Here is a 23,312-nt window from a genome sequence, read left to right as displayed (position 1 = left end):
GCCGCGACACAAACCTCACCAAAACGACTGATCGCAACCACGATCACTCAACCATGGCGGACATCAGCCGCAAGCGCGCGCCAGAGAGCGACGGCGCTGCGACCATGCGCAAGAAATTAAGGCCCTCGGAACTCCCGCTTTCCCAGGCGAAGCGATCCGCCATCGACGGTCTCGTGCACATGTTCCGCAAAAAGGGCGCATACGACGACATACGCAGAGACCTGATGAAGCAATACGTCTCAGGGGTGAGTGGCAAAAATATTTGTCAAGATAACACAGCAGGCTGACATTCGCGCTTTAGCCTGCCAAAGACGAACTGCAAGCCGCGCTCAAAGAGCTCGTCGATCGCGAAACCGACCGTAATCCCTCTCTGCTGTCCAAGGATCCCCGCATGGCAACCACACTTATAGAAGGTGCTGGTGAGCGCAGCGACATCTACGGTAACATTATGAACACGGTCAATACGCTGTTGGATAAGTTGATCGCCGAGCATGGGGTGCCAAAAATGCGCGAGTACCGCATTCAGGAGATTGGTGCCGAAGCAGCTGCCGAAGAGGAAAAGCGCGGCAGCAAGAGCGAAGAAGAGTGGGCGCAGGAGGCGGAAGCCCGCAGAGAGAAGCGCGAGGCCAGGCGAGAGAAGGAGCTCGAGGCAGAGCGCGAGAGAGAGCGCGAGGAGAAGGCGAAGAGGGAAGAACGCAAGCGCCGCGAGAAGGAGGAGGATGAAGCCCGTGAGCGAGCGCGCCAAGAGGAGAAGGAGCGCAGGCGCAAGGAGCGAGAAGAGCGTGACAAGGAAGACGAGGAGCGCCGCCGCAAGGACCGAGAGAGAATCGACAAGGAGAGAGAAGAGGAGCGCCTGCGCCTCAAAAAGGAACGAGAAGAACATGAGAAGAGCCGAGAAGCCCGCCTCAAGAAGATCCGCGAAGAAGACGCCGAGCGAGAGCGTCGCATACAGGAAGAGCTTGACCGAGACCGAGGCGGGCGACACCGCGGTGGCCGTGGCCGTAGCAGGACCCCCGAGCGCGATAGGGATCGCCGCGGACGAGACAGGAGCAGGCGGAGGAGCAGGACAAGGACCAGATCACCCGAACGCCGTTCATCCATCAAGCCTGAAAACATCAAAGACATCAAGGTGGACGATGACTTGGCATTGCAACTTCTACTACAGGAGAGCGAGCAGATGAAGAAATCACGACAGCGACCTGTCCTAGGCCGATCTGAATCTCTGGAGCCCCCTATGCGCAAGGCGCAGCCTCCCAAGTCGATTGTCCCTCGTGACCCCCGACTAGCAAGGCTTGACAGTAAACCCGCCTCCCCTTCGCAACGGTCACACAGTAAAGACGCAAAATCTCCTGCTCCCAGCACGCCAGCCAAGGGCGAAGACACCACCATGACAGACGCACCATCAGCAGCCGAATCCACCAAAGCCAGATGGGACAAACCGCCCGAGCTGCCCTCCAAGCGCGGCCGTTCACGATCCCGCAGCATCGCACGCAGCACGAGAAAGCGCAGCAGAACACGCTCACACTCGCGTGGCAGCCGCCTCGACAGAGACCGACGCTCGTCGCGCTACGAAGACGACCGCCGTTCCCGCCGTGGCGGCGGCGATGACGACAGACACTCGTACCGTCCGTCGCGCCTCGACAGTCGAAGCCGCTCACGCGACACGCATACCTCGCGTCGCAAATCGCGCTATGCAACACGCAGTCCGTCGCCGGCGGGTCGCGAGGAGCGCCGCAAAGACAGGGACCGAGACCGTTCACGTTCCAGAGGCGCAAGACGCGAGCGCTCGAGGAGTCCTGTGCCTGCGCGCCGCAGGAATCGGTCACGCTCGAGGAGTCCGGAGAATATCGATCGCTATGTACCGGGTAGTGGCGGGGGTGGGGGTACGGCGAGTGGTAGTGCGAGGAAGTCTCGCGACGATAGTCGGGATCGGGAGCGAGACCGTAAGCGCGATGATAGTCGGCCGCCGCGGAAGAGGGATGATAGTAGAGAGCGGGGGGGACGGGGTTATCGCGCGAGGGATTATGATCGCTGGGATGGGGGGAGGAATAGGGACAGAGATAGGGATCGGGATCGGGGGAGTAGGAGACTGGAGAGTGATTGCTATCAACCTGGTGGCGCTTCGGCTGCTGGTGCTGATGCTGAAGACAAGGAGAGAGAGCGCGATCGGAAGCCTAGAGAGAGGAGTCGGGAAAGAAGTAGGGAGAGGAGTAGGGATAGGGGACGGGATGACAGGGAGAGGAGGAGACGGAGGAGTCGTAGTAGATCGAGGAGTCGGGACCGGCGTCGCTGATGCGCTACCAGGGATTCCTCTCTTCTATTGGACTTTTGGTCAAATTCGATGGGAATGACGCTGGAAATGGTATTCTAGTTTCCACAAGAGTCGCGGCTTGAACTAGCCTCGTTGATGCGGTGGTGGTTTTATCTTTCTAAGATGTATGATTATTGGTAGGATTTTAATGCACGATAAGGCGGCAACTCAGTCAAGAGTCTATGGGTGCCTGGCTCATGAGGTGCACGTGGGCTGCTCGTCGCTCTAGCTCATTGCGAATTGGCGAGGCTCACCTGAGTGGGAAGAGGATGCAGCAGGGTACACGTCTTTCCATGCTCACTGGTCGCAAATTGTCTGAAGCAGCGTTCTCTTCTTCTTTCCCCTCACTCGCGCCCTCGATTTTGTGCTTCCTCATCATTCTTTTCGTCGTCGTGGTTGCCGTCATGCACACACCCAAGACTCCCTACATGTCGATAGCATGACAGTCTCAGCCTTGTGCTTATCCTCAGCACATGCGGCAGCCCTACCCCGCCAAAGGTGCGTTAATTGCGCAGCCTTTCCGCAGTGATCTTGTTCGTATTAATTGGACATGTCCGCGCCATGTGCCGCAGTCCTCTCACCTACCTACCATCTGCCGCACTGCAAATCCTATTCTTGGCAGTGCCCGCAATCATGGGGGACACGTACTGGGGAGACCCGATCCTGGAGGAAAAGTTGCGCTGGGTCGATCCAACATACCCTCAGCAACAGCATACGGACGTCTTGGCCGATCTGCCTCAAAGCACAAGTCTTTTGATCGAGCTCGATCTCCGTGGCATCGAGCCTCCAAAGTTCGTTCCGCTTTTGGACACTCTGCCAGCTACCCTGCAGCCCCAGAGGCCAGAAACGGCACAAGTCTTCCTTTGTGCCTCGTTCATAGACGCCAAGTCGATATTTCAACGTCGCAAGATGGAAGCTTCCGCTGGATACATCGAACGAGTAATGCGCGATGTGCGCCGCTTCCCGTACAACAACATACCCAGCACCACTGAACAATTCCTTATGCCATATGATCCACGATGCCTTTTGGATTGGCTTTCTATCCAGCCTGGTCAGGTGCAGAAGATGCTCGTACCCGAGTACGTTGCAGTGCCATCGAAACCACACGCGGACCAGCTTGTTGTGCGTAGTCAAGTCCACTTGACCCGAGGAGCAGACGACCGGTACATGGCTGTCTGGTTCGATTTCCGAGACGCATATACATCGGATGGCAAGATGGTGACGACTGCACGTGACAATCTTGCTATCCCACCCTCACCCTGGCAACGGCAATTCGCTTGTCGGTTCCAGGGACTGCTCAACGGGTCCATACGCCATGCCCTAGATTTCCCTGGCTTTCTGCTGCTGGACCTCTTGAGAGCTGATATAATGGTATTCGAAAAGTTTGTGTCGAGAGACCAGGAATTGCTACCTGTAGCCACGCATGCCCCCGTGGTTACCGGATACCTCGAAAAGCGTCTCGACGGTTTCGAACTCACCCAATCAATGATACGTAAAGCCGAGGATATACATCGATACATTGTGCATATGGGTAGCTCTCAGGCCCTGCAAGCCATTGCGAGCGAGTCACGCTCGAGCTACGAACAAAGTCTTCATCGCCTTGAGATAGGAAGCTCGGTCCTAATCTCAAATCTCAGGCGACGGGAAGTGCTGGCCGACAAACGTCTGCAAGTATATAACCAATTCGCACAGCAGCGACAGGCTTCAAGTCTATCGGCCCTGACGTACTGTGCCGCCTTTTTTCTGCCCCTCTCGCTCGCTGGTACATTTTTGAGTATGCAAAACCGGGCTAGAAACTTACGCTGGGTTGTCTATGATTTTTGTGGTGTTACGATTGTGTTTTGTAGCATTGCTGCACTGGTCTATCTTGCGGCTTGGGCACGGTCTCATGCAAAAACATGGCATGTGAATAAACGTTTGGAAAAAGGCAAGATGGAACTGAATGCGATAGGACAAGCCCGGTATTCGAAGCTCTTGTTTGGTGTCGTGTGGATGTTGATGGTGGTATCATTTCTGGTTGGCATGCTGCATGATCTCCGACTGGGTCTCATCATGCTTGCTGCACCCACGGCTGTTGTTGTGTTGTCAGGACCTGGTTTCCTGGGTCTGTCTGTGATACAAATCCTAAGAGCACCGAGCACAACGAAGACTAAAAAGAGTGTCAAGGGAGATGTCGAAGCTGGGGAAGGTGAACCCAATGAGTCAAATGTGGCATGAGTATTCCAGCAAACACTTTGGTATGGAAAATAGATCAAGGTCTTGTATAGCACCGTTTCATCCTAGCATGAAAGATTATTACCACGTCATTGACACTTCTATTCCTTCGTCCCCTATTCCCTCTTCGCCTGACTGCAATTCCTCATTGCCAACATCTCGTTCTGCGCCCGAATAGCCATGGTCAACTGATATATCATTATACTCAGAAATACAAAAGCGATGGCAAGTAGAAGGAGAACGAATGCGAGTGTGTTGATGAGGGATTGGGTTTCCGCAGGGAGAACAATGCGCTGGTCGAAGGACACCATGATATCTATGCAATCAGTCTGAGGTCTGTGGAGACTTGGAAGGCCAATGACGGAGCAGACTTACTGGTGGTTGCGATGTAAGGGGCTGGTTTTGCAGCAGAAGTGGGTTTACAGATTGAGCTTAGAAATTCTTATTGAGACTGTAAGTTGGAATTGCGAAGGTGTTTGGGGACTTGGGAACTGTAAATGGAACAAAGATTCATACCGGTGTCGTGCCGCATGTGGGCTGACATGGCAGTGTTTCTCTATTTTAGGCAAGTGGGGTAGTATCGCTTCCAAGGTTCTGCCTGCTACACAACACTCCACTTGTTGCCACTCCAGTCAACTGGAAGTCGATTTCACGTAGAATGAACTTAATGACAAATAATTTGATAGAGGAAAACATATTGACCGGACATGTGTCCTACATCCAGCACCCTATTCAATCCGCCCCCACCCATTCCTCGCCGACCTCCCCTCATTATCGGACAAAACACCCGTCTCATCCACCTTCGTCTCCACAATCTTCCCTTGCTCTTCCACCGGCACACCCTCGTCATCAACTTCCAATAGCACCATCCTCTTCCCCTTCTTCCGACAAAACTTGACTCTCTTCTCTCGTTTCGGCGACCCAGACCCAGACCCAGACCCAAGATCCGACGTCACAGACGGCGAAGGCGACGCCGGCCTACTCTGACTACGCAACGCGCTCCTGAGCGGAAGACTACTTACCCTACTGAGCGGGACCACATGCTCACTCACACCGTTACCATCTTCAACAATGGGCGTCGCAGGTTCATCTTCAACGTCCATGACAGCTTCGCCAAAATCAGCTTCCCAGTTATCTTTTTGCCAGTCTCGCACGGCGTCTGGTTCAATCTTCAACCACTTCTGGCCTGTGTCTTGCTTGCCGGGTACTGCCATGCTTTCTACGTGCCAGTATAAGAGGTAGTTGTAAGTACCGGCATTCCACCTCAGACCAGTGCAGTCTTCGACCAGCACGCCAGTTGTTACGTACCATTCTATATTTCGTTCCTTCATCGTGGCAAAGGCATCAGGATCGCCGATGCGGTAGCGCCTGCCGACTGGGAATTGCCAGCGGAAGGGAAGGGAGCGGGGTTCGTCGAGGGAGGAGGCACGAGAGCGGATTGATGAAGGTAAGGTGTTGAGAAGCTTTTGCGTGGATGGCTGATGCGATGGGCCATGTGGGATGCGCGAGTCGGTTGCAACCCCAAGCGGGCCTTTGGCCGTCTCTTCTGTGCTCTCATCTAGTGTGTGGCGTCGTGCTCGAGGCGCGAGATGGTCCTGGGGGTTGCGTTCTGCTGGTTTTGATATTTCTGGCGCACCGCCTTCTCGCCGGATTGCTATGGATGCATCCGCTAACAGGCCTAACTTGAATGTGCTGCTTGAGCTTGTATGTCCAGTGCCAGGCGTGTGATCGAGCTCAGTCTCTGTCAAGGGCTCTGGGAGAGACTTGGTAATATTAGAGTGGTCGCCGCATACCACAAGTTCCTCCGTCACGGTACGCATAACGTGGGTAGCTGCTTCCAACTCTTCCGATAGTCAAATTGTACTCAATGACAGCAGAAGCGGCAAAATACAAGCAAAGTCGCAGCAAGATCATGAAAATGGCGCAACAGATAGACTCAAGAGAGGACATTGGTGTGTGAGCGGGTTTTACCTTGGCTATACAGTCGCTGTGAAGCACTGCGATAAAATGTCAAGATCCGCCAGCGCGCCTTCTGTCCCCGAGTCTTCAATAACATGTTGCTGGAGATTGAAATTCTTCGCGCATGAATGCTCCAATGTATTGACTGAACGGATAGCTGTGCGATGAGATGTCAGCAGATCAAAAGCCGTTGATGGCGCCCCTTGCATGAAGACATCCATCTGTGGCGTCGTGGCGTGGCCACAGCAAGCTGAGATCAAGGCGCAACGAATGCAACAACTTGAACATCCCTGCGAACTGACTTCTCGGAGACAATTCCAGTGCATGCAATGCGTTCTGACAGAAGCTTGGCGTAGCTTGTGAGATGAGGTTGGTAGTGCAGAAGCAGGGACAGGTGCCAAGACGGATTACCGAGACGATCCCGGCTGGAGGTGCAGTGGCGTGTAGGCGTCGGACAGGCTGGTCACGCATCTTGTGCATTGCGCGTGCGACGCCTTCCGTATTGGCTGACCGGCCTGCTGCCTTCCCTTTGATCTTCGACGTCCTTTTCTTCACAGCCGGCCCATACACTCCTTCACCTGCACCGGCCCGCTGCTTTGACCCTCCTTTTCTCACCCACAAACTTTGACTAGCGCTGCGTGCCGCCATGTTCGCTCCAGGCAAGCCCAAGATCAAAACGAGAACCGTCCTCGTCAAGAAAGCACCCGCCCCCACGGCGAGCCCCTCGCCCTCACCACACACACGCCCAGGCACCGGCCCACGCAGTCACAGCGCATCGGGGCCGCCGTCGAACCGCTACCAGTCCACCCCACGCTCACAAACAGCCGCACAGGAACCTGCGCGCAAGTCGGTATCCGTGTCGCGTGTCGACACCCGCAAGCGCAAAGGCACCGATACGCCGCAGTGGGCGAGCAGCGACGAGTCGAGCGATGACGACGACAGCGATCGGCTGGGCGTCAAGCGGCGGAGGACGCGCCCCGCGAGCAATAGCACGGAGCCTATGAGTCTGAACCGCGCACTCGAGCCGGACTTGAAGAGGCGTATACGGATAGAGGACGCAGACACAAAGGCCAAGTCGAATGGAACGTCCAACGGGACATCGAATGGAGCTGCGAATGGCACTAATGGCACGTCGGATATGATGAAGATGGCGCAGGAAAACGCCGCCTTTAGAAAGAAAAAGGCCGTGTCAGGGAAGAGCACACTAAAACACGGCTTCGAAATGACAAAAGACGACGTTGCAAAAGCCTACAAGCCCGCCTTCTCCGGTAGCGAGAAGAAATTCACCGTCGAACTGCAGTACCCCAGCCTGTCACGCCCCGAGAAATTCGAAGCCGTAGCCCGCAAGGAAATAGACGAGGAATACAGCCCCCTGGACGACATCTACTTCAGCATAGAAGAAATCATCCAACACTACCTCCCGCCCGATCTCGCTGCCGAACTCTCCTCCGACGCCCTAGGCACCGTCCGCCTCCTCAAGCGCGCCGTAACCAAGGACGACCCGGAACTCTTCAAAGCCGAACTCGCCAAGTTCAACAAGCTCATCAAGGACCAATATGCCAACGGCACGATACCCCGTATCCTCGACGACATGCACGCCATCCCCCTCAGCCTCGTCAAACGCATAACCGCACAATCCTACAACCGCATCGTCTCCCCGCACGCACACCGCCTCCGCAAAGTCGAAGGAAAAGAAACGACCTACGGCGAACTACTGACACCCTTTGTCCACAAAATCTTTGCGCAAACGGGATTAAATAGCACGCACACGTTTGTCGATCTGGGCTCCGGTGTGGGCAACGTCGTACTGCAATCTGCGCTTCAGACTGGTGCTGAATCCTGGGGCATCGAGAAGATGAAGTTGGCCGCCTCGCTCGGATCGCAACAAGCTGCCGAGCTCAAGGCGCGCAGTAAGCTCTGGAACATTGCGCTCGGTCGCATCGAGTTGATTGAGGGCGACTTTTTGGAATCTCCGGTGATTGATGAGGTACTGACGCGGGCGGATGTGGTGTTGGTGAATAACAAGGTGTTTGGCGAGACGCTGAATAATTTGTTGTTGCAGAAGTTTTTGGATCTGAAGATGGGGTGCAAGGTGGTTAGTTTGGAGAGCTTTGGCGGCGGGGCGAAGCAAGGGGTCAGGAATGAGCAGAGTATTGCGGGCTTGTTTGATGAGGCCAAGTTTGAGAGTGGGACGAATAGTGTTAGTTGGGCGGGGGAGAGTGTGGAGTATTTTATTGCAGAGAAGGTGAGGTGAGGGATGTGTTTCGTGGTGGTTGTGGTAGAGTTGTAAGTTTTGTTTTGTTTGTTTTTTTAGATGGGGGATTGCGGAAAGGGATACATGGGAGGGGTGGTAAAGGTTTGTATTATATGGGAAGAGTTGGGAGGTCAAGGCAGGTCTTTGGACACTTTTTTTCTGGATAACAGTAACAAACCAAGGGAGGAGCGAGCGAGCGAGCAAAGGCGGAACCAGTCAACTTTGAGCATAGCACACTTGGCGTTTGATTTAACATCAATACCCCTCCTATCTCTTTATGTAGCTATACCAACCTCAACAAATAACTACATGTGTAATGTGTTCTATCCCATGTGTCTAACTGGTGAACAGTCGGTGCCAGATGATTTGCTTTGTATCCAAGTTTCATGCTTCTACATCACTTCACCCATGCTCCATTGTACTATTGCTCAAAAAGCACTCTCATTGTATTATGTATACCGAAGGATTGTAAAGAGCGCCACCCGCTCCATGTATACGTACCGAATTATCCAGATCCCCATCCTATCCCACCAAACACCATATATCCAGCGTGTATCTAAAGGAGCGTGTATCGGGTATCGAACAAGAACCGCCAACCCCCCAAAAAAGGAGCGACATCTCTAATATACAGAAACAAACCCGTGACCCGAAAAACAGAATGCAAATGTCGTGTTCTCGTAACATGTATACATATGTACTCAGAAATCCCATCTCTCTGCTTTTCACAGTTACTCCCCGGTCTCTCCTCAGAACATGAAAGCCAGCGCCCCCACTCCCGCCACAAACCCAACAACCCCATTCTTCACCGCCGCACCACTCTGCACCGTCGGACTCTCCGTCGCATCCCCCCCATTCGCACCATTCCCCGTCGCAGTCGCCTGAATCGGATCGACAAACGTATAACTCGTCATGGTACTCGGCCTGCCCTCCGCATCCGTCGTCGTAATCAATTTAATCGAGCTGACCAACCCGCCACCGGGGGTAAACGTCGTCACAAACGTAGACCCCGCCTCATCCGTCTGCGTCTGCACTTCGCCGACGGTCGGCGCGTAATTCGCTGCAGACGTGGTGACGGTGGTGCGGCCCGCGGAATCGGTGGTCGTGCGGATAACGGCCGGCCGGTTCTGGGTCTCAGTGCGGATGACGGTGGAGCCGTCGGCGACGTTGGTGAGGGTGCGGGTTACGGGGATCGAGGCGGTGACTTCGGAGAGGACTTGGGTGGTGCGGACGATGGTTGTGCCGTCCTGGGTCTCGGTGGCTTCGACGGTGATGATGGCGGGGCGTTGCTGCGTGGTGGTGGTTTGGACTTGTGTCGCGGTTTGGACAATGGTGGTGCCGTCTTGCGTGATGGTTTGTTGTTGTGTGTTGGTCACGGTGGCGGCGGGCGGCGGGCTGGCGGTTTGCGTTTGTTGGGGTTGGGATTGCTGCTGTGTCTGCGTCTCGACCTGGGTGACGGTGGTGCCGTCTTGTGTCTCGACCTGCGTCACCGTCGTCTCTTGCTGCTGCGTCTGCACATTTGTGACGGTGGATGGAGCGGGCGGCGGTGCCTCGCTCGACTGTGGCGGAGGCGCAGACTCAATGACGGTCGTCGTGCCGTTGCCCGAAGGCGCTTGTCTCTTCTTCAGGTCGTTGACGGCGTCCACGATGAGCTTGGTCGCGAGCGCCGGGTCTTCGTTATGGATGTGTTCGACGCCCCGGTGATGCGACTCGAAGACGCCATGCTTAAAGTCCTTGAGTCCGCTCAGCGCGGCCTGTAGAGACTCCTCCGGCAGCGCATTCAGCAAGTCCTGGAACGCTTCCTGTGCGCTTGCGTAAATGGTCTTGGGGTGGTCGCCTTGTTTGTTTGGTGCAGCAGCAGCGGCAGTGCTCATCAATGGCAGGGCCAGAACGGCCAACTGGCAGAAAGAACGCATTATCAAGGAAAGCCGGCGGCGCGTGGAAATGGAAACGAAGGTAGATTCTTAACCAAGGGAAGGCGAAACTGCGTCAATCGTGTTAGCAGGGCATGCTATAGTCAAGGCCGTCAACTGCGCGCAACAAAAGGAAACCTGTCCCGGACAGGCAACTGCAACTCCTGGAGCGAATGGCTGGGGTGACGGAGAGATGTCGGTCGCGGACTGGAGAAGCAGGCTTACACAGAATCTGTCGCTTCCGAGTGGCTGGGTCGTAGCTGTTAGACGCCACAGCCCGACAATCGATAGTCGGCTCTTGTTATTTCCAATTCCCAACGTTCAATCCAGACGCGCGTTTCTTTTTGCCGACAAAAAAGAAGCAGCGAGCGTAGTCGTGTTGTTCGTTCGGTCCGTGGTCAACAACGAGTGTGATGTGCAGCAAGTGAGCGAAACGTGTGGAGCAAAAAGGGCTTCGAAAGAGGAGAAACGGAAGATCAGTCCTTAAGGCAGAAGGCGATACGGGTACTGTACGAAGGTAGCACCAAACTAGCTTTAGTTAAAGCGCTGCTGATACCATGAGCACTAACTAGGGGGGAGGGAGCTTGACAGGAAACACGAGCTTGGGACCCGCTATTGCTCATGGATCCCATCAGCAACTTTTGCCTCTTGGGCACGCCTAACAAAACCAAGCATCTTGATCCCGACCTATCCGTCGCGGATCATGTCTAGGCCCACCGGCGGTACATTTCAGTGTGCAAGAATCGGGTATTCTTCTACATCCAATTGCTCGTCGCGCATACCAAGCAACTCAAACCAAAGTGATTACAAACACGCAAAGCTTCAACCATGAAACAGACCACAAACCGAGCCTAGCCACAAAGTTGGCACGTTAAACCTCGGGATCAGTATATGCGAGTGAGACGACCCCTGCAGATGGGGAAAAGCGCTCCTTCGCTTGTTTTCCAGCCAGAACGTCATGGATACGCCGAGCGAACCCGTTGCCGATAATAGCTCTCCCCCCGTCGGCCGGTCAGTCAGTCGGACGTCAAGCTGGCGTTGAGAAAGCTTCAGCACGGTTTCAACAGCGAACGACATTAGCCTCCGTGTCCGCGGACTATAACCTATACACAAATAATATTATAGCCTGTCGTCATCGCAATCTTATTCTTGCCCTTACATCATTTTTCGCTCTACTACTATAGCTAATCCTACTCACGGCGTCAACCCTTCGTGTCCGACATAACGTTGTTCTCGCTCCGCCCTGACAACTTCGTATCTAGACACGACACGACACGCACGCACGTTCTCAACTCCGCTCCGCTCCAATCAGTCAGTCTGGCCTAGCCTAGCCCCTCCTCCCACCGAATCACAGCCGCAGCCGCGGCCCCCGCCAACGCCCCCATGTCCGACTCTTTTTTAAAAATAGCTCACAGTCCGTATAGTACAGTACCGCTATGCTAGCACTTTTCTGCTTCTAGTCGAGAACTTTTGTTCGCATATCAACTAACTACCACGATACGTGGAATGCGCAATCAATCTCTACTACCTAGCGCCTGTGGGGCATATCGCCACAACGGCTAGGTTTGTGGGGTTTGTTTGTTGAGTGAGGTCCAGCTCTCGGGATTGCGGACTACGGCAGAGACGGCAGCGCGGCGTTCGTCGTTGGAACGATAGCAGCGCCATCGGTAGAATGCTCAATACTGTAAACGTTTCTTTTCTCTCCAAGTGTAGCGAGTACATTTGTGGATTATTGTGTATATTTATTAGTCGTCTATAATGACTTTTACAAAGACGATAGTTGCTTTTCCTTTTTTGTTGCCTCCAATATATACTCCAAGAAAAGACATGTCCGCATACTAATACTCCATACCTTTGTATCCGGGCTACTACTGCCTGATAAAAAGACAAAAGAGGAAAAGAATCGTCCTACTCGACCGACTGTCTACACTACTGCTGTGTTCGCAGTAACCAAACTCCTGGGTATCCACCACTACCATGTACTACAACGAACTCACGCCCGTCCAAAAGAATACCAAGCCTCATCTACACTGCCATTCCAATACACAATCATCCCTCCAGCTGAACATTTGTCCAAAAGAAAACGAATAACAAAAAATGAGAAATGAATTATCATTACCACCATGACCGCACGCCATGCATCAAAAACGCTCAGAAATAAATACTTCCGCTAGCACGAACGCGCTCATCACTTCCCGATCGCAAACAAATTCTTTTGTATGCAAAAGAAGTCCTTTCTCCCATGCCACCCACGTACACACCGTTCTTCGGACCGAAAAACAAAAAACGGCCGCCTATCACGTACCCTTTCCTCACTCTTTTTCATCATGGGGCCAGACCAAAACCCCCCCTCTGACACCCCACTCTCCCCTATCACTCTCTCACCCCCTCATTGCGCAGGACAATGTCCAGTCGAATACTACGGAGCCGGTTCTCCCTTTGGCACAAACGGTTCCGTCTCCGTCTCCTGCTCCCGCCCCACCAGCACATCACCAGAAGTACTCTCTTGATTCACCATCTGCGGCGTCACAGTAACCGTCGAGTCGGACGAAGAATGCATCGGCCCACTCGGCACCACTGGCACCGCCTGCTCAGCAGACACATCCGCAGCCGTCGACGTTTCAGCCTGTGTAGTGATAGTTGGTGCCTCAGCTTCTTCGACCTGTATCTGTTCGTTGCTTGCCGCATTCTGGGCTGGTGCAGCAACTGGTGGTGCTGCAGCAACAGGAAACGCTTGTGCAGGAGCCATGGCAGTAATGGGCGACTTCGGATTCCTATCCGGAGACCTCGCAACCGATCGCGGTTCAGTCAGTGCAGCTGGGAGATCTGTTCGCAACGCCATTGCAGGACTCATTCGGGCAGGTTTCGGGCTCGCACTTGCACTCGCCGTTGGAGCCGGTACATTTTGCGGCGGCGGTGGCGGTGGGGTTGGACTCATCCCGGTAGGCGTAACATCGCTCGATTTATCCATTTTAGTTGGCATCTCCTCCGTTGTCGAGTTCGGCATTGGTACTTCTGACGTCCGTCCCCTGGCGATGAGTGATTCTGGACTCTGCATAATGTTCTGAGTAGGAGGTAGATGGCTCGAGCTACCTGGAGGGCTCTTGGCACGCTCACGTCTATCCACGCGCTCCTTGTGATCCTGTCTCCGTTTGTGGAACCAATCAAACGCACCCTTTTTGTCTGATTTATCGTGGTCAGGAGGACTACTGCCGAAGAGTATGGAGTCGGAACTTTGGTTCGTGTCGTACTGCATGCTCCTCCTCCCTCCACCTCCTGCTGTCGTCCATCCAGAGCTACTGGCGAAAGAGCTCATACTCTTGTCACCACCAGGCACGGAACCATGCAGATCGGTCGTGCTTGTTGTCGGCGTTGCCTTGCTCTCCCCACGCCTGTGGCCTTTCCAGAAGCTGCGTTTTTCCTCTTTCGGCTGGTCGTCCAGCTGCTCAGTCTCCGAGTATTCTGTGGCCGTGCTGTGGGATCTGAAACTGGCACAAGGCGACATGCTGGGCTTGAGTGTGTTTCCAGAGGCTCGCGACGAGTCTGGTAGATTGTCCCTGGAACTACTCGCTTGGGATTGGCCTTGCGCAAAGGGAAGCGACGGCGGTTGTAACGGAGAGGGAGGCCCTTGCGAGAACTGACCACCAAATCCGGAGTCGCTGCCACCAAGAGAGTGCGTCGAGCTATGCGCACTCATGCTAACACTGTTTGGCATTCTTTTCTTCTGCAATTTGTTTGGCTTCCTTCCATCTTTCGATTCCTTGGATTCGTTGGGAGGAGAGGCTGCAACCTTGGCTAGTATCTGGGTAAAGGTACGAACGGCAGGTGTCAGTTCAACAGAGGGTCCCGAGTCGATGGGTGCTTCTATGAATTCCGAACGCTCACGTGTTGGGGTATGATGGGGGCTGTGGAGAGGACTACGCTGGGGACTGCGTGGAACCGGCGTAGTTGATCGTGGAGGTAACAAGTTCTGTGCTGTTGTCTGCGCGGCGACACTTGGAGTGGTAGGCTGGCTTGGAGGGATGACGCCTGGAGATGGGAGAGGGAACCCGCCCGGCATGTTGTGTGTGGCAGGCGTAACTGCGGGCCTATGCTGCAAAGGCTCTGTCGGCTGCATAGCTGTCTCCGGTGGACGATAGGCTTGGTATGCAGTCGGCATCTCTATCTTGTTTGGCGGCAATGTCTGCGCTCGTTGTGGCTGTGTGGCTTCAGGATCTACAGGCTGTGTGGCTGGGGCAGGTAGTAAAGACTGCGGGCGTTCCCGTGGAGCTTTTGTTACCTGTATGGGCTGCTCAGGTTCCTGCGCCTGAGCAGTCGGGCTGCTAACCTCTGGAATGTCTGCAGGCATTGGCGATGAAAGTGGGCTCTTTGTCTCTTCAGGACCGAGTTGCTTGGCTGCGGGGAAACGAGGGCTTCCAATTGCTGGGGAGCGCTTCGAGGGCAGCGTGTTGCTGCGATGAACTCCAGATGTCGTCGGAGTGACGAATGCAGGTGTGATGGGACTGGGAACAGCGCCTGAGTGCCGTGAGCGCTTCGAAGACGTAGAGACGTTCCTGCGGACACCACCGTGCTGGCGAAGGCTCTCCGCGCCGGCGCTCGAAGTGGTCGACGCAGACCGCCCAATACCAGCGCTGTTTCGGGGAGTAGTTGGTGTTCTTGCCTGTGGAGTAGATGGTCCGCTTTCAATGTGCTTGACGGTACCTTCATCCACTGCTGTGCCCTCCATGCCGATCAAGAAGTGGTCCTGGTTGTCGATGAGGAATATGAGCACGTCCTGGCTTAGCCTGTAATCCACGGGAGACATGTCGTGCTGCGGATGCGAGAGGAGTCCGGGCTGGAAGATGGCAGCCAGGTTCGAGGTTGTCATCTTGTTGACATCGGCCTTGGCGGCGAAGACTGCAAGCAAGTCTAGGATGTAGAGTAGAAGCTGTCGGTTCAGAGACGGCAGGGCCTTGATCTCGTGCTGATACGTGCGCACAGCGGCATCTGGATCGAAGCCGCCCACCGAAGGCTGCTGGCCTTCGCAGGGGCCGACAGCCTCGGCCTGGTGGCCTTTGAGAGGATCGCGGAAGGGGTCATAGTGCTGCAGTGGTATAATAGGCTCGGGAAGATTGTTGAAGTAGCGTCGCAGGATATTGGCCGCGTCGTGTACAGTATACCCGGACCAATCCAGGCCTTTTCCATAGCGGGGCGGGGTGTCAAAGGCAGTCCTTAGCTCTTTGATGCGCTTCTCGGAGCCCGCTAGTCGGAAGATGCCTTCTACGTCGGTCGCTGTGCGCTGTTAGCAGCTGGTGCGAGACGGGGCTCGCTCGACTGACCCTTTTCCTTCAAGAAGACACCGCATTTGGCCACGACGATTGGCACGTAGCCGTAGATGTAGCTCTCGCCGTGCTCGTTGAAGAGCGATATGGCCACGTTCGCATAGGGTATGCTCTGTATGAGGGGTACGCCAAAGATGCCAGGCAGGGCGGGTTCTAGCGCGCCAGACGAGTTAGTGACTGCTCGCGACAGAGGGAGGGAGGGAGGGAGGGAGTGAGTGAGTGAGTGAGTGAGTGAGAGGAGGCAGGCGCGTTCAGCCACGGGCAAGTGCGCTGCAAGACTAGCACCACCATGTCGTACCTTTGTCGTCGTCCTTTTTCGCAGGGCGCTTGCTAAACTGCCTCCACCACGACGTCAAATCTCGACGCGACGAAGCAGGTTCTGGCGTTCCGACGGGGGCGGGCTGGGGCTCGCCATTGCGCACGCGCGGAGTGTGGGGATTCGTGTGCGTGCCGGCGGGCGCCATGGCAGGCTGGCGGTGGTGGTGAGCGTGGCAGCTCGTGGTCGACTATGGCAGACAGCCGTGGGTGGAGAGCGGTTGTGTCCAGGTACAGGTGGGCCCCCGAAGTGGGCAGGCGGCAGCTGTCTGGGGGACACCGCGATGTGACGTCGGATGGTAGCGAGGTAGCGAGCGTGCACCTGGTGTCAGCGGGGCCTGTCTCGTATTGCTGCTGTGGCGGTGACGGAGACGGAGAGAGAGGGTGGACAGGCTGCAACAGTTGGGCGCGAAGTCTTGTTGACGCGACGGGCGGCTAGGGGTACAGATGCAGCTGGTCGTCGGCAGGCTTCAACGCTGTCGGGTCACGGCCGTCGGGGTCAAGGCCTGGTCGGGCGCAGTGTCTTCAGCGACGTGAGCATGCAGGGTCGCCGTCTGCTAGGGGCAACGATCGCAGGCGGACGCAGGACGGGGGAATCAAGTGCTCGCAACTGACGACGAGCAGCAGTCTAGCGGCTGGTGAAGTGTGGCTGCGGGCCAATTGTCACCATCCAAGCACAACGGCACAGCGTCGCCTGACTGCCACACACACAAACCCCAGGCCCGAGTCGAGAGCGACGGCAAAATACAGCGGCGATCAATACGGATAGCGGGCTGCAGCTGGCATTAAGAGGAGCGTGTTATCATGTTACTCTTCAATTATCGCTGAAGTTGGTTTCAATAATAACGACCGTCTTGGCGGAGGGGGGAAAAAGGTACAGGTACTGGTACAGGCCATGCGGGCGAGACGACATCGGTCCAAGATATGCGACGGCACAGGCCATTTTTAGCAGCGCATCGAGGCTGCCGTGCAAGTTATTGATTCGAGCATGAACCGTTCAGTGCCGCTGCCAGTGCCAGCCATGAACACCTGCGGCCTGGCTTCCCGTCGTTTGGTCATTTGGAGGAGCGCGGACGGGCCACCTGGCGGCCTAGCTCGCGCCTACATTTTTGGCAAAGGCTCGTCAGCACAGCATCCAGACAACCACCCGACGTCATACCAAATTTCCGCTCCAGGAAACAATAATCCATAACCAACACACGCCAGACGCTTGCAGACTGCAATGGACTCGTATGAACTGCTCAATTGGCCCGTCCAGACTGGCAGGACTAATTCGCGTGCAGACTTACGGCAAATGAACAGCGCGAGCTGCAGTCGCGCATGGAGAAGAAGCAGATGAAGGAGTTTATGAACGTGCGACTCACTGGAATCCGTCCTCGAATGGCATTGTGTTGACCCTCGCAGATGTACTCCAACCTCGTCCAGCAATGCTTTGACCACTGCGTCAACGGCTTTGAGAGCAAGTCGCTCACCTCGCGCGAAGAGAGCTGCGTTATGCGATGCGTCGACAAGCACATGAAGGGCTCCCAGCGACTAGGCGACCGCTTCCAGGAACAGAACGCTGCCATGGCACAACAAGGTGGAATGAGATAGACGCTTTGCAAGACAGCAGGGTGGCGTAGGCGGAAGATGAAATCTTTGCGGTCATTGCCCATCAGCCGTCACGAGCTGGTAGCAGGCTCAACGGCCATGGCGATGGCTGGCTATGTTACGTGGCACGACCTGTACTATAGAAACAAACTCTGAAATCTGGCCCTGAGCGGACATGGATTCATGTGCCTTTGGCAGACTTGGTCCACGCAAGCTTCAACCTTGCTACAGGGCCAGCTAGCAATCCAGCTACCGCTGTCACTTGTCCCACTTCAGTCTCTTCCTGGAAATGGAACGTACGGTGAATCCGTTTGCGGCGTGCAAGACTGCTAGTTGTCTGTGTTGAGTCGCAGGTGACCAGCTAGCCACGCTCGCGTCTCACTACTCGATGCTCACAGCCTCGAACGTCGTCATGCCAGCCACGGAGCACCATCTCGGCCCTTTTCGTCTGCCATGTTGTGGCGCACCACGTCCCAACGCAATCTGCCCATATCCAAACAATCTAGAAGCGGCCAATGGAACGCGTCTAGATGCGCCAAAACATCCAGGCTGTACTGTGTGCGCCCGATGCAGTCTCCACGGCGATCGCTGTTAGCGGTGGCTGTGCTGCATCCCCCCAAGCCCTTGGCTGCCAGCCTATGACGCAGCTGCGACAGCTTCACCGACCCTGTTCTTGCCCTGATTCACGTGTTCCGCTTCTCACACACCTCCTATATAACTCTCTCGCTGTGAGTACTCTTCAGCTTCTCCACACCAAGAACCTTTTACGAGACAAGACTATTCGTCGATCCGTCCCACCGCAACCACTTCCTACCAACCACCAAACACCAAACAACAAGCAATCATGGGTCTTCTGTGGACTAAACAATGGGGAGGCCGCCATGCCGGTAAGTCGCCTGCCTAAGAGCCGTCCGTTCCGGACGCTGCGCGAGCAAGTTGCTGACAGCATGCTAGGTGGTGGTGTTGTCGCTGACCGTCACGGCGTACGTCGCGCTCCCTTCCGCATCTCCTGCGGGCGCTTCAGCTGCTTCCGCTAAGCACCGACCCACGATTCACGACTGTAAGCTGTCCTGAACCGTCGACGTACCACGACCCGTTCTGATGCTTGCAGCTCTACATCCCACGTACTCTACATAATGATGATTCCTTTGCGACGGCGTTGGCAGCGATTGAATGTGCATGGCGGCGAGTGCACAATCAGCGAGTGTTCTAGGCAAGACGATGAATATGCATCGGCGGCGCAGTCGCATGCACCTACTATACCCTCAGTAGCCTAATACAACACATCTATTCCACCGCAACCGCGTTCTTTGATTACCATCTCTCGTATACAAACGTGCACTCTATTGTCATGTTCACGTACACGAGGACACGGGTGCGAACAGTCTAGAACATGATGTCACACACAACATCCTTGTCCGTCTCCACTCCACAAGCCCAATCCCCTCACGCGATGCGCCACATTGCTAAACTTCGCAGCGGGGTCAACCCGCCTTGCATACGCACATACATACATACATACATAGCTACAGCAACGAACCAAAAAAAAGCCAATGGGCGAATATCGACACGGCACCAAAGTCACCACTCGCTACGCCAAAATGCGGTCCCTACTCATCATCAACCCAAACTCGACGGAGAACATGACAAACGGGCTGAAACCACTTGTCGAAATGCTCGGATACAAAGATGTCAATTCACCCCCCAACCAACACAACAGCGCAAGTGAGATTTGAAAAGAAAAAACAAAAACTAATAAAGAGGTACTAGACCGCGTACACGTACTTCACCGCCCCCTCGGGCCCCAAGAGCATCAACAACGAAGACGACGCAAGAGAAAGCGTGCAACACTGTCTTCCTGCGTTGCGCAACGAGATTGACAAGCACGATGGCTTTTTGGTCGCGTGTTACAGCCAGCACCCGCTTGTGCCGCTGTTGAAAGAAGAACCGGGTGTTAAGACGGCGAGGAAACCAGTTACTGGTATTTTTGAAGCGAGCGTGGCGGCGAGTCTGCAGCTTGTGCATCCAGAAGAGAAATTTGGTACGTGAATATTTCTCTTATTCATCTTTATTCTTCCTGCACGTTGGAATATAAAACTGCGGTATATGGGATCATGATAAAATCTTACCCTAAACCCCCAGGTATCGTCAGCACAGGAAAAGTCTGGGAAGATATCCTAACAGACGCCACAATCGCCTTCCTCGGCACCGGCGCAGATGCAGGGAAGCGGTTTGCGGGCGTGGAAACGACAGGACTCAATGCTACGGATCTGCACGATGCGCCGGCCGAAGAGGTACGCAGACGCATGAAGGAGGCGGTGAAGAGGTTGTTGAACAAGGGCGGCGTGGGCGCGATTTGTTTGGGCTGTGCGGGTATGGCGGGCATGGATAGGATGGTGAGGGAGGCGTGTGTGGAGGAGTTGGGCGAAGAGAGGGGAGGGCAGGTGAGGATTGTGGATGGGGTTGTTGCGGGGGTTGCGTGGTTGGAGGGGGTTGTTAGAGCGGCCTTCTGAAAGGTTGTGTGTAGAAGAGCTCGGGAAAGATTGGATTGGATGTACTAGGTAGAGGTGTGTACTGTCTTGTGTCTCGTCCGTTCGCATTGTTTCATGCTCCCTGAATCCGGCACAAGTGCTGCAAGTTCATCTCAGACTGCAGGTTGAGTGTTGTTCAGTTGTACGTCTTGGTTGTTCGTTCTGCGTTTCCGAACCCCTAAATGCCGTAGCAAAGTGAATGGATTTCTGTTCCACCACTTGACTTGCCTTGTCCTTGTAGGTCCGATTTCTGCTGTAGCAGGAGCTTTTGTTCCGGCCGAAGCTTTCCACAGCCACAATGGACTATTGGGCTGCGTGATATAAAGGGCGACGAGTAAAGCTGCTACTACAACGACGACGGTGATAGGCACTGTAGTAAGTCGTTAGTGCTGACTCGCTATCAGTTTCCAGACTGCATACTTGCAATGCGCCATAAATGCCAACTGGAGGGATTTTTCTCGTCACCAGTGAACTCTTTGACGTTCTGGCCAAAGTACGAGGTGAAGAATGACAAAGGCAGCTGTTTCATAGAGTAAGTTGCATGTCACGAATATAGTTGCAGCGGTTAGACTCACGAAAATTACAGTGATGATTGTAAACAACATCACAGCACGTCCTTGAGTAGTCGCTGCTTGAGCTTCCGCGAGACTTGCTGCGTTAGACTTGAGGTTCAAGAGATCAAGCGACTGTACAAGTTAGTCTGAGCCGTCTGGCTTCATTCTCCATGAAATTACCATCTTGCGAGTATGCTCCGCATCAGTGATCATGTTGTCGATCTGACGAAGCACATCATAGATTGTGGACGTTACTGAGACCAAGATTCGTGGCTGTCCAGGGCCGGTCTGTGGAAGATTTTCCAAAGCGTCAATAGAAGAATTTGTGACCTCTCTTTGAGTTTCCAAGAGATATCGAATCATCTAAAAAACGGCATTCCGTGATCAGTCAAAGTCTCACGCTCATCGCAGTCATAGCACGTACCTTGAGTTCTTCAATGATATCCGCGACCTCAAGAACAAGCTTCATGTCTCGGCGATCGTTCAAGATGGAGTCATCAGATCTGCCGCTGGCATAACCCTGTTGGAACTCCTGAAAGTTAGTCGTTTGACTGGCAGCCTGTGGAGTCTGTCAGTATGCACTGTCTTACACAAGACATGTCCAGCCATGTTCACCTTCTTGCCATTAACCAGTCTGTAGATCTCAACCATGTCTACCGAGTTTCTGTTGACCTCACTGAACATGTAGCCCGTCACTTCCTTGATCAGCAATGAATACATATCTCCAACATTTCTCAGTGGCTGCGGATCAAGAGTCAAGCTCTTTGTGATGCCCCAGTAAGGGTCCACAACATATGTAGGACCCTGACAGTATAATCCGCTAGGGAAGCTTGTAATTATTGTTTCTGACATGTTGGTCAGCAGTCAAAAACATGACTGATAGGATGAATGACGGACTTTCATCAACAATCCAACACCAAAATTGATCCACCATGATCATAAGACTATCAGAAGCAGCCTTGTCTCTACCATCCTGTTCGAGAGGAGTCCCGCTCCATTTCGAAATGGTTTGGTCTTTATCCCGGAAGCTTGTGTCGTTCAAAGCTGGATAGTAAAACTGGTCTAGAGTTCGGCTCGGATATGTCGGAAAGGTCGGATTATGGACATTATGAAAAGTCTTTGGTGAGGGCCAGGAAGACATTCCATCCACGCGCCCTGAAGCCTGAAACTCTGGAGCAGACGCTAGTGGAACAGGTTGAATTCTTGCCTTACTGGACCCGGCCTCGGGCCCTCTTGTTACTGCCTCTCGATTCGATCTCGCCTTCTCCAGGGCCTTCGCAAGGGTTTCATATTGGCGATACAGCATCCAGCTCATGTAGGGAAGCTATTGCTCGTCATTAGCGGTATGTTTATCATCTTTTGCACATCGCCTGATGCTTACATAGACCGTTAGAGGAGGGACCCGAAGTTCGCTCTGCGATGAAGCCTTTTTTGAGCTAGAAGCGCCAGCAAGGGACGACTCACCGCGAGAAGTGTTGCGAGCGTAGCTGCCCAGCGTGCAAGAAGGGTCTAGATGTTTCGCGTGTTCAGGCCAAAGTAGCCGCGTAGGCTGATCAGCCTTAGCTTGGCGCGAAGCAATCGGACGCATCTTCATGGTCGTGATATCTGAGTGCATTTCGTATCCGCATTTCGCGAAACAATGCTGGACGTACGTCAATATTGGTATGCTAGAACTAGGTCGTTGGTTGTCCGTACGTTCACCCAGCCTAGATTATTTACAGGAACATGGATCCATCGAATTCCCTCTTTTACATGAGGGATCTCTGTGGACATGGCAATGTTTTGCCAGCTAACTTCGACGTTGGCGTTATCTCCTGCTTGCATGGTGTGAGCCCTTGCCAAGAATTCTTCGATGGTTGGATCTGTCTCGAATATATCAGTGCCACTCATCGCGTATGAAATGAATGATCTTTCGGCACTGAGGTGCAGCAACACTGATCATCGAAGACAACGTAGGTGTGGATGGTATGAGCCACTGTCCAGTTATAGCGAGCTGAGGTCGAGGCTATATATACAAGCGATTCGGATTGGCGTCTGCTCAACATCCCCCTGCTGGGTTGAACAGAAACCAATGAGCGTGATTTGTTAGTCGCCCAATATGCAGCCTTGTCGAAGTGGTGCATACGGCTGAACTGGGCCTGATGGCAGAACCAGTCACACCTGCACACGACACAGTGGGTGGCATTTGAACAAATCAGCTGCGGGCCAAGAATGACTCAGTGCATTTGACTGCGTCCCAAAGATGCTTTCATGCGCATCCAGGTACAGTTCTGCTACGTTTCGGGTGCTACCTGCAGGGCGCTGCGGACTTCGGGAGCGGGGCACCTCCATCTTTACCGAGTCAATACGAATG

The 23,312-nt window shown here is 54.2% G+C and overlaps 8 protein-coding genes across 8 annotated transcripts; 4 read left to right on the top strand and 4 right to left on the bottom strand.

Moving 5' to 3' along the window:
• Positions 1-53: 53 nt before the first annotated feature.
• On the top strand, positions 54-2,351 carry ACET3X_004622 (uncharacterized protein; the record flags this gene model as incomplete). Its single annotated transcript, XM_069450847.1, has 3 exons — positions 54-245; positions 302-1,943; positions 2,305-2,351. The coding sequence occupies 3 exons, from the start codon at positions 54-56 to the stop codon at positions 2,349-2,351; spliced, it is 1,881 nt and encodes a 626-aa protein (XP_069308600.1).
• Positions 2,352-4,641: 2,290 nt separating this feature from the next.
• ACET3X_004621 (uncharacterized protein) lies at positions 4,642-5,856 on the bottom strand (the record flags this gene model as incomplete). The annotated part of the gene is made up of 3 exons (XM_069450846.1): positions 4,642-4,841; positions 4,901-4,921; positions 5,574-5,856. 3 exons carry the CDS (start codon positions 5,854-5,856, stop codon positions 4,642-4,644), a joined length of 504 nt encoding a protein of 167 aa, XP_069308599.1.
• A 1,274-nt stretch (positions 5,857-7,130) lies between these two features.
• Positions 7,131-8,738, top strand: ACET3X_004620 (uncharacterized protein; the record flags this gene model as incomplete). Its single annotated transcript, XM_069450845.1, has 1 exon — positions 7,131-8,738. The coding sequence occupies one exon, from the start codon at positions 7,131-7,133 to the stop codon at positions 8,736-8,738; it is 1,608 nt and encodes a 535-aa protein (XP_069308598.1).
• A 746-nt stretch (positions 8,739-9,484) lies between these two features.
• On the bottom strand, positions 9,485-10,609 carry ACET3X_004619 (uncharacterized protein; the record flags this gene model as incomplete). Its single annotated transcript, XM_069450843.1, has 1 exon — positions 9,485-10,609. One exon carries the CDS (start codon positions 10,607-10,609, stop codon positions 9,485-9,487), a length of 1,125 nt encoding a protein of 374 aa, XP_069308597.1.
• A 2,458-nt stretch (positions 10,610-13,067) lies between these two features.
• Positions 13,068-16,433, bottom strand: ACET3X_004618 (uncharacterized protein; the record flags this gene model as incomplete). The annotated part of the gene is made up of 3 exons (XM_069450842.1): positions 13,068-15,919; positions 15,967-16,122; positions 16,268-16,433. The coding sequence occupies 3 exons, from the start codon at positions 16,431-16,433 to the stop codon at positions 13,068-13,070; spliced, it is 3,174 nt and encodes a 1,057-aa protein (XP_069308596.1).
• Positions 16,434-17,506: 1,073 nt separating this feature from the next.
• ACET3X_004617 (uncharacterized protein) lies at positions 17,507-17,877 on the top strand (the record flags this gene model as incomplete). The annotated part of the gene is made up of 3 exons (XM_069450841.1): positions 17,507-17,514; positions 17,568-17,637; positions 17,689-17,877. 3 exons carry the CDS (start codon positions 17,507-17,509, stop codon positions 17,875-17,877), a joined length of 267 nt encoding a protein of 88 aa, XP_069308595.1.
• Positions 17,878-19,475: 1,598 nt separating this feature from the next.
• Positions 19,476-19,923, top strand: ACET3X_004616 (uncharacterized protein; the record flags this gene model as incomplete). Its single annotated transcript, XM_069450840.1, has 2 exons — positions 19,476-19,565; positions 19,645-19,923. The coding sequence occupies 2 exons, from the start codon at positions 19,476-19,478 to the stop codon at positions 19,921-19,923; spliced, it is 369 nt and encodes a 122-aa protein (XP_069308594.1).
• A 595-nt stretch (positions 19,924-20,518) lies between these two features.
• ACET3X_004615 (uncharacterized protein) lies at positions 20,519-22,783 on the bottom strand (the record flags this gene model as incomplete). Its single annotated transcript, XM_069450839.1, has 8 exons — positions 20,519-20,775; positions 20,826-20,925; positions 20,981-21,091; positions 21,384-21,518; positions 21,575-21,804; positions 21,857-22,283; positions 22,341-22,601; positions 22,655-22,783. 8 exons carry the CDS (start codon positions 22,781-22,783, stop codon positions 20,519-20,521), a joined length of 1,650 nt encoding a protein of 549 aa, XP_069308593.1.
• Positions 22,784-23,312: the final 529 nt, after the last annotated feature.

The sequence above is a fragment of the Alternaria dauci genome, chromosome 3 (assembly GCF_042100115.1).
Source record: "Alternaria dauci strain A2016 chromosome 3, whole genome shotgun sequence".
In the NCBI taxonomy this organism is placed as follows: domain Eukaryota; kingdom Fungi; phylum Ascomycota; class Dothideomycetes; order Pleosporales; family Pleosporaceae; genus Alternaria; species Alternaria dauci.
This window is presented reverse-complemented; position numbering and strand designations above follow the sequence as displayed.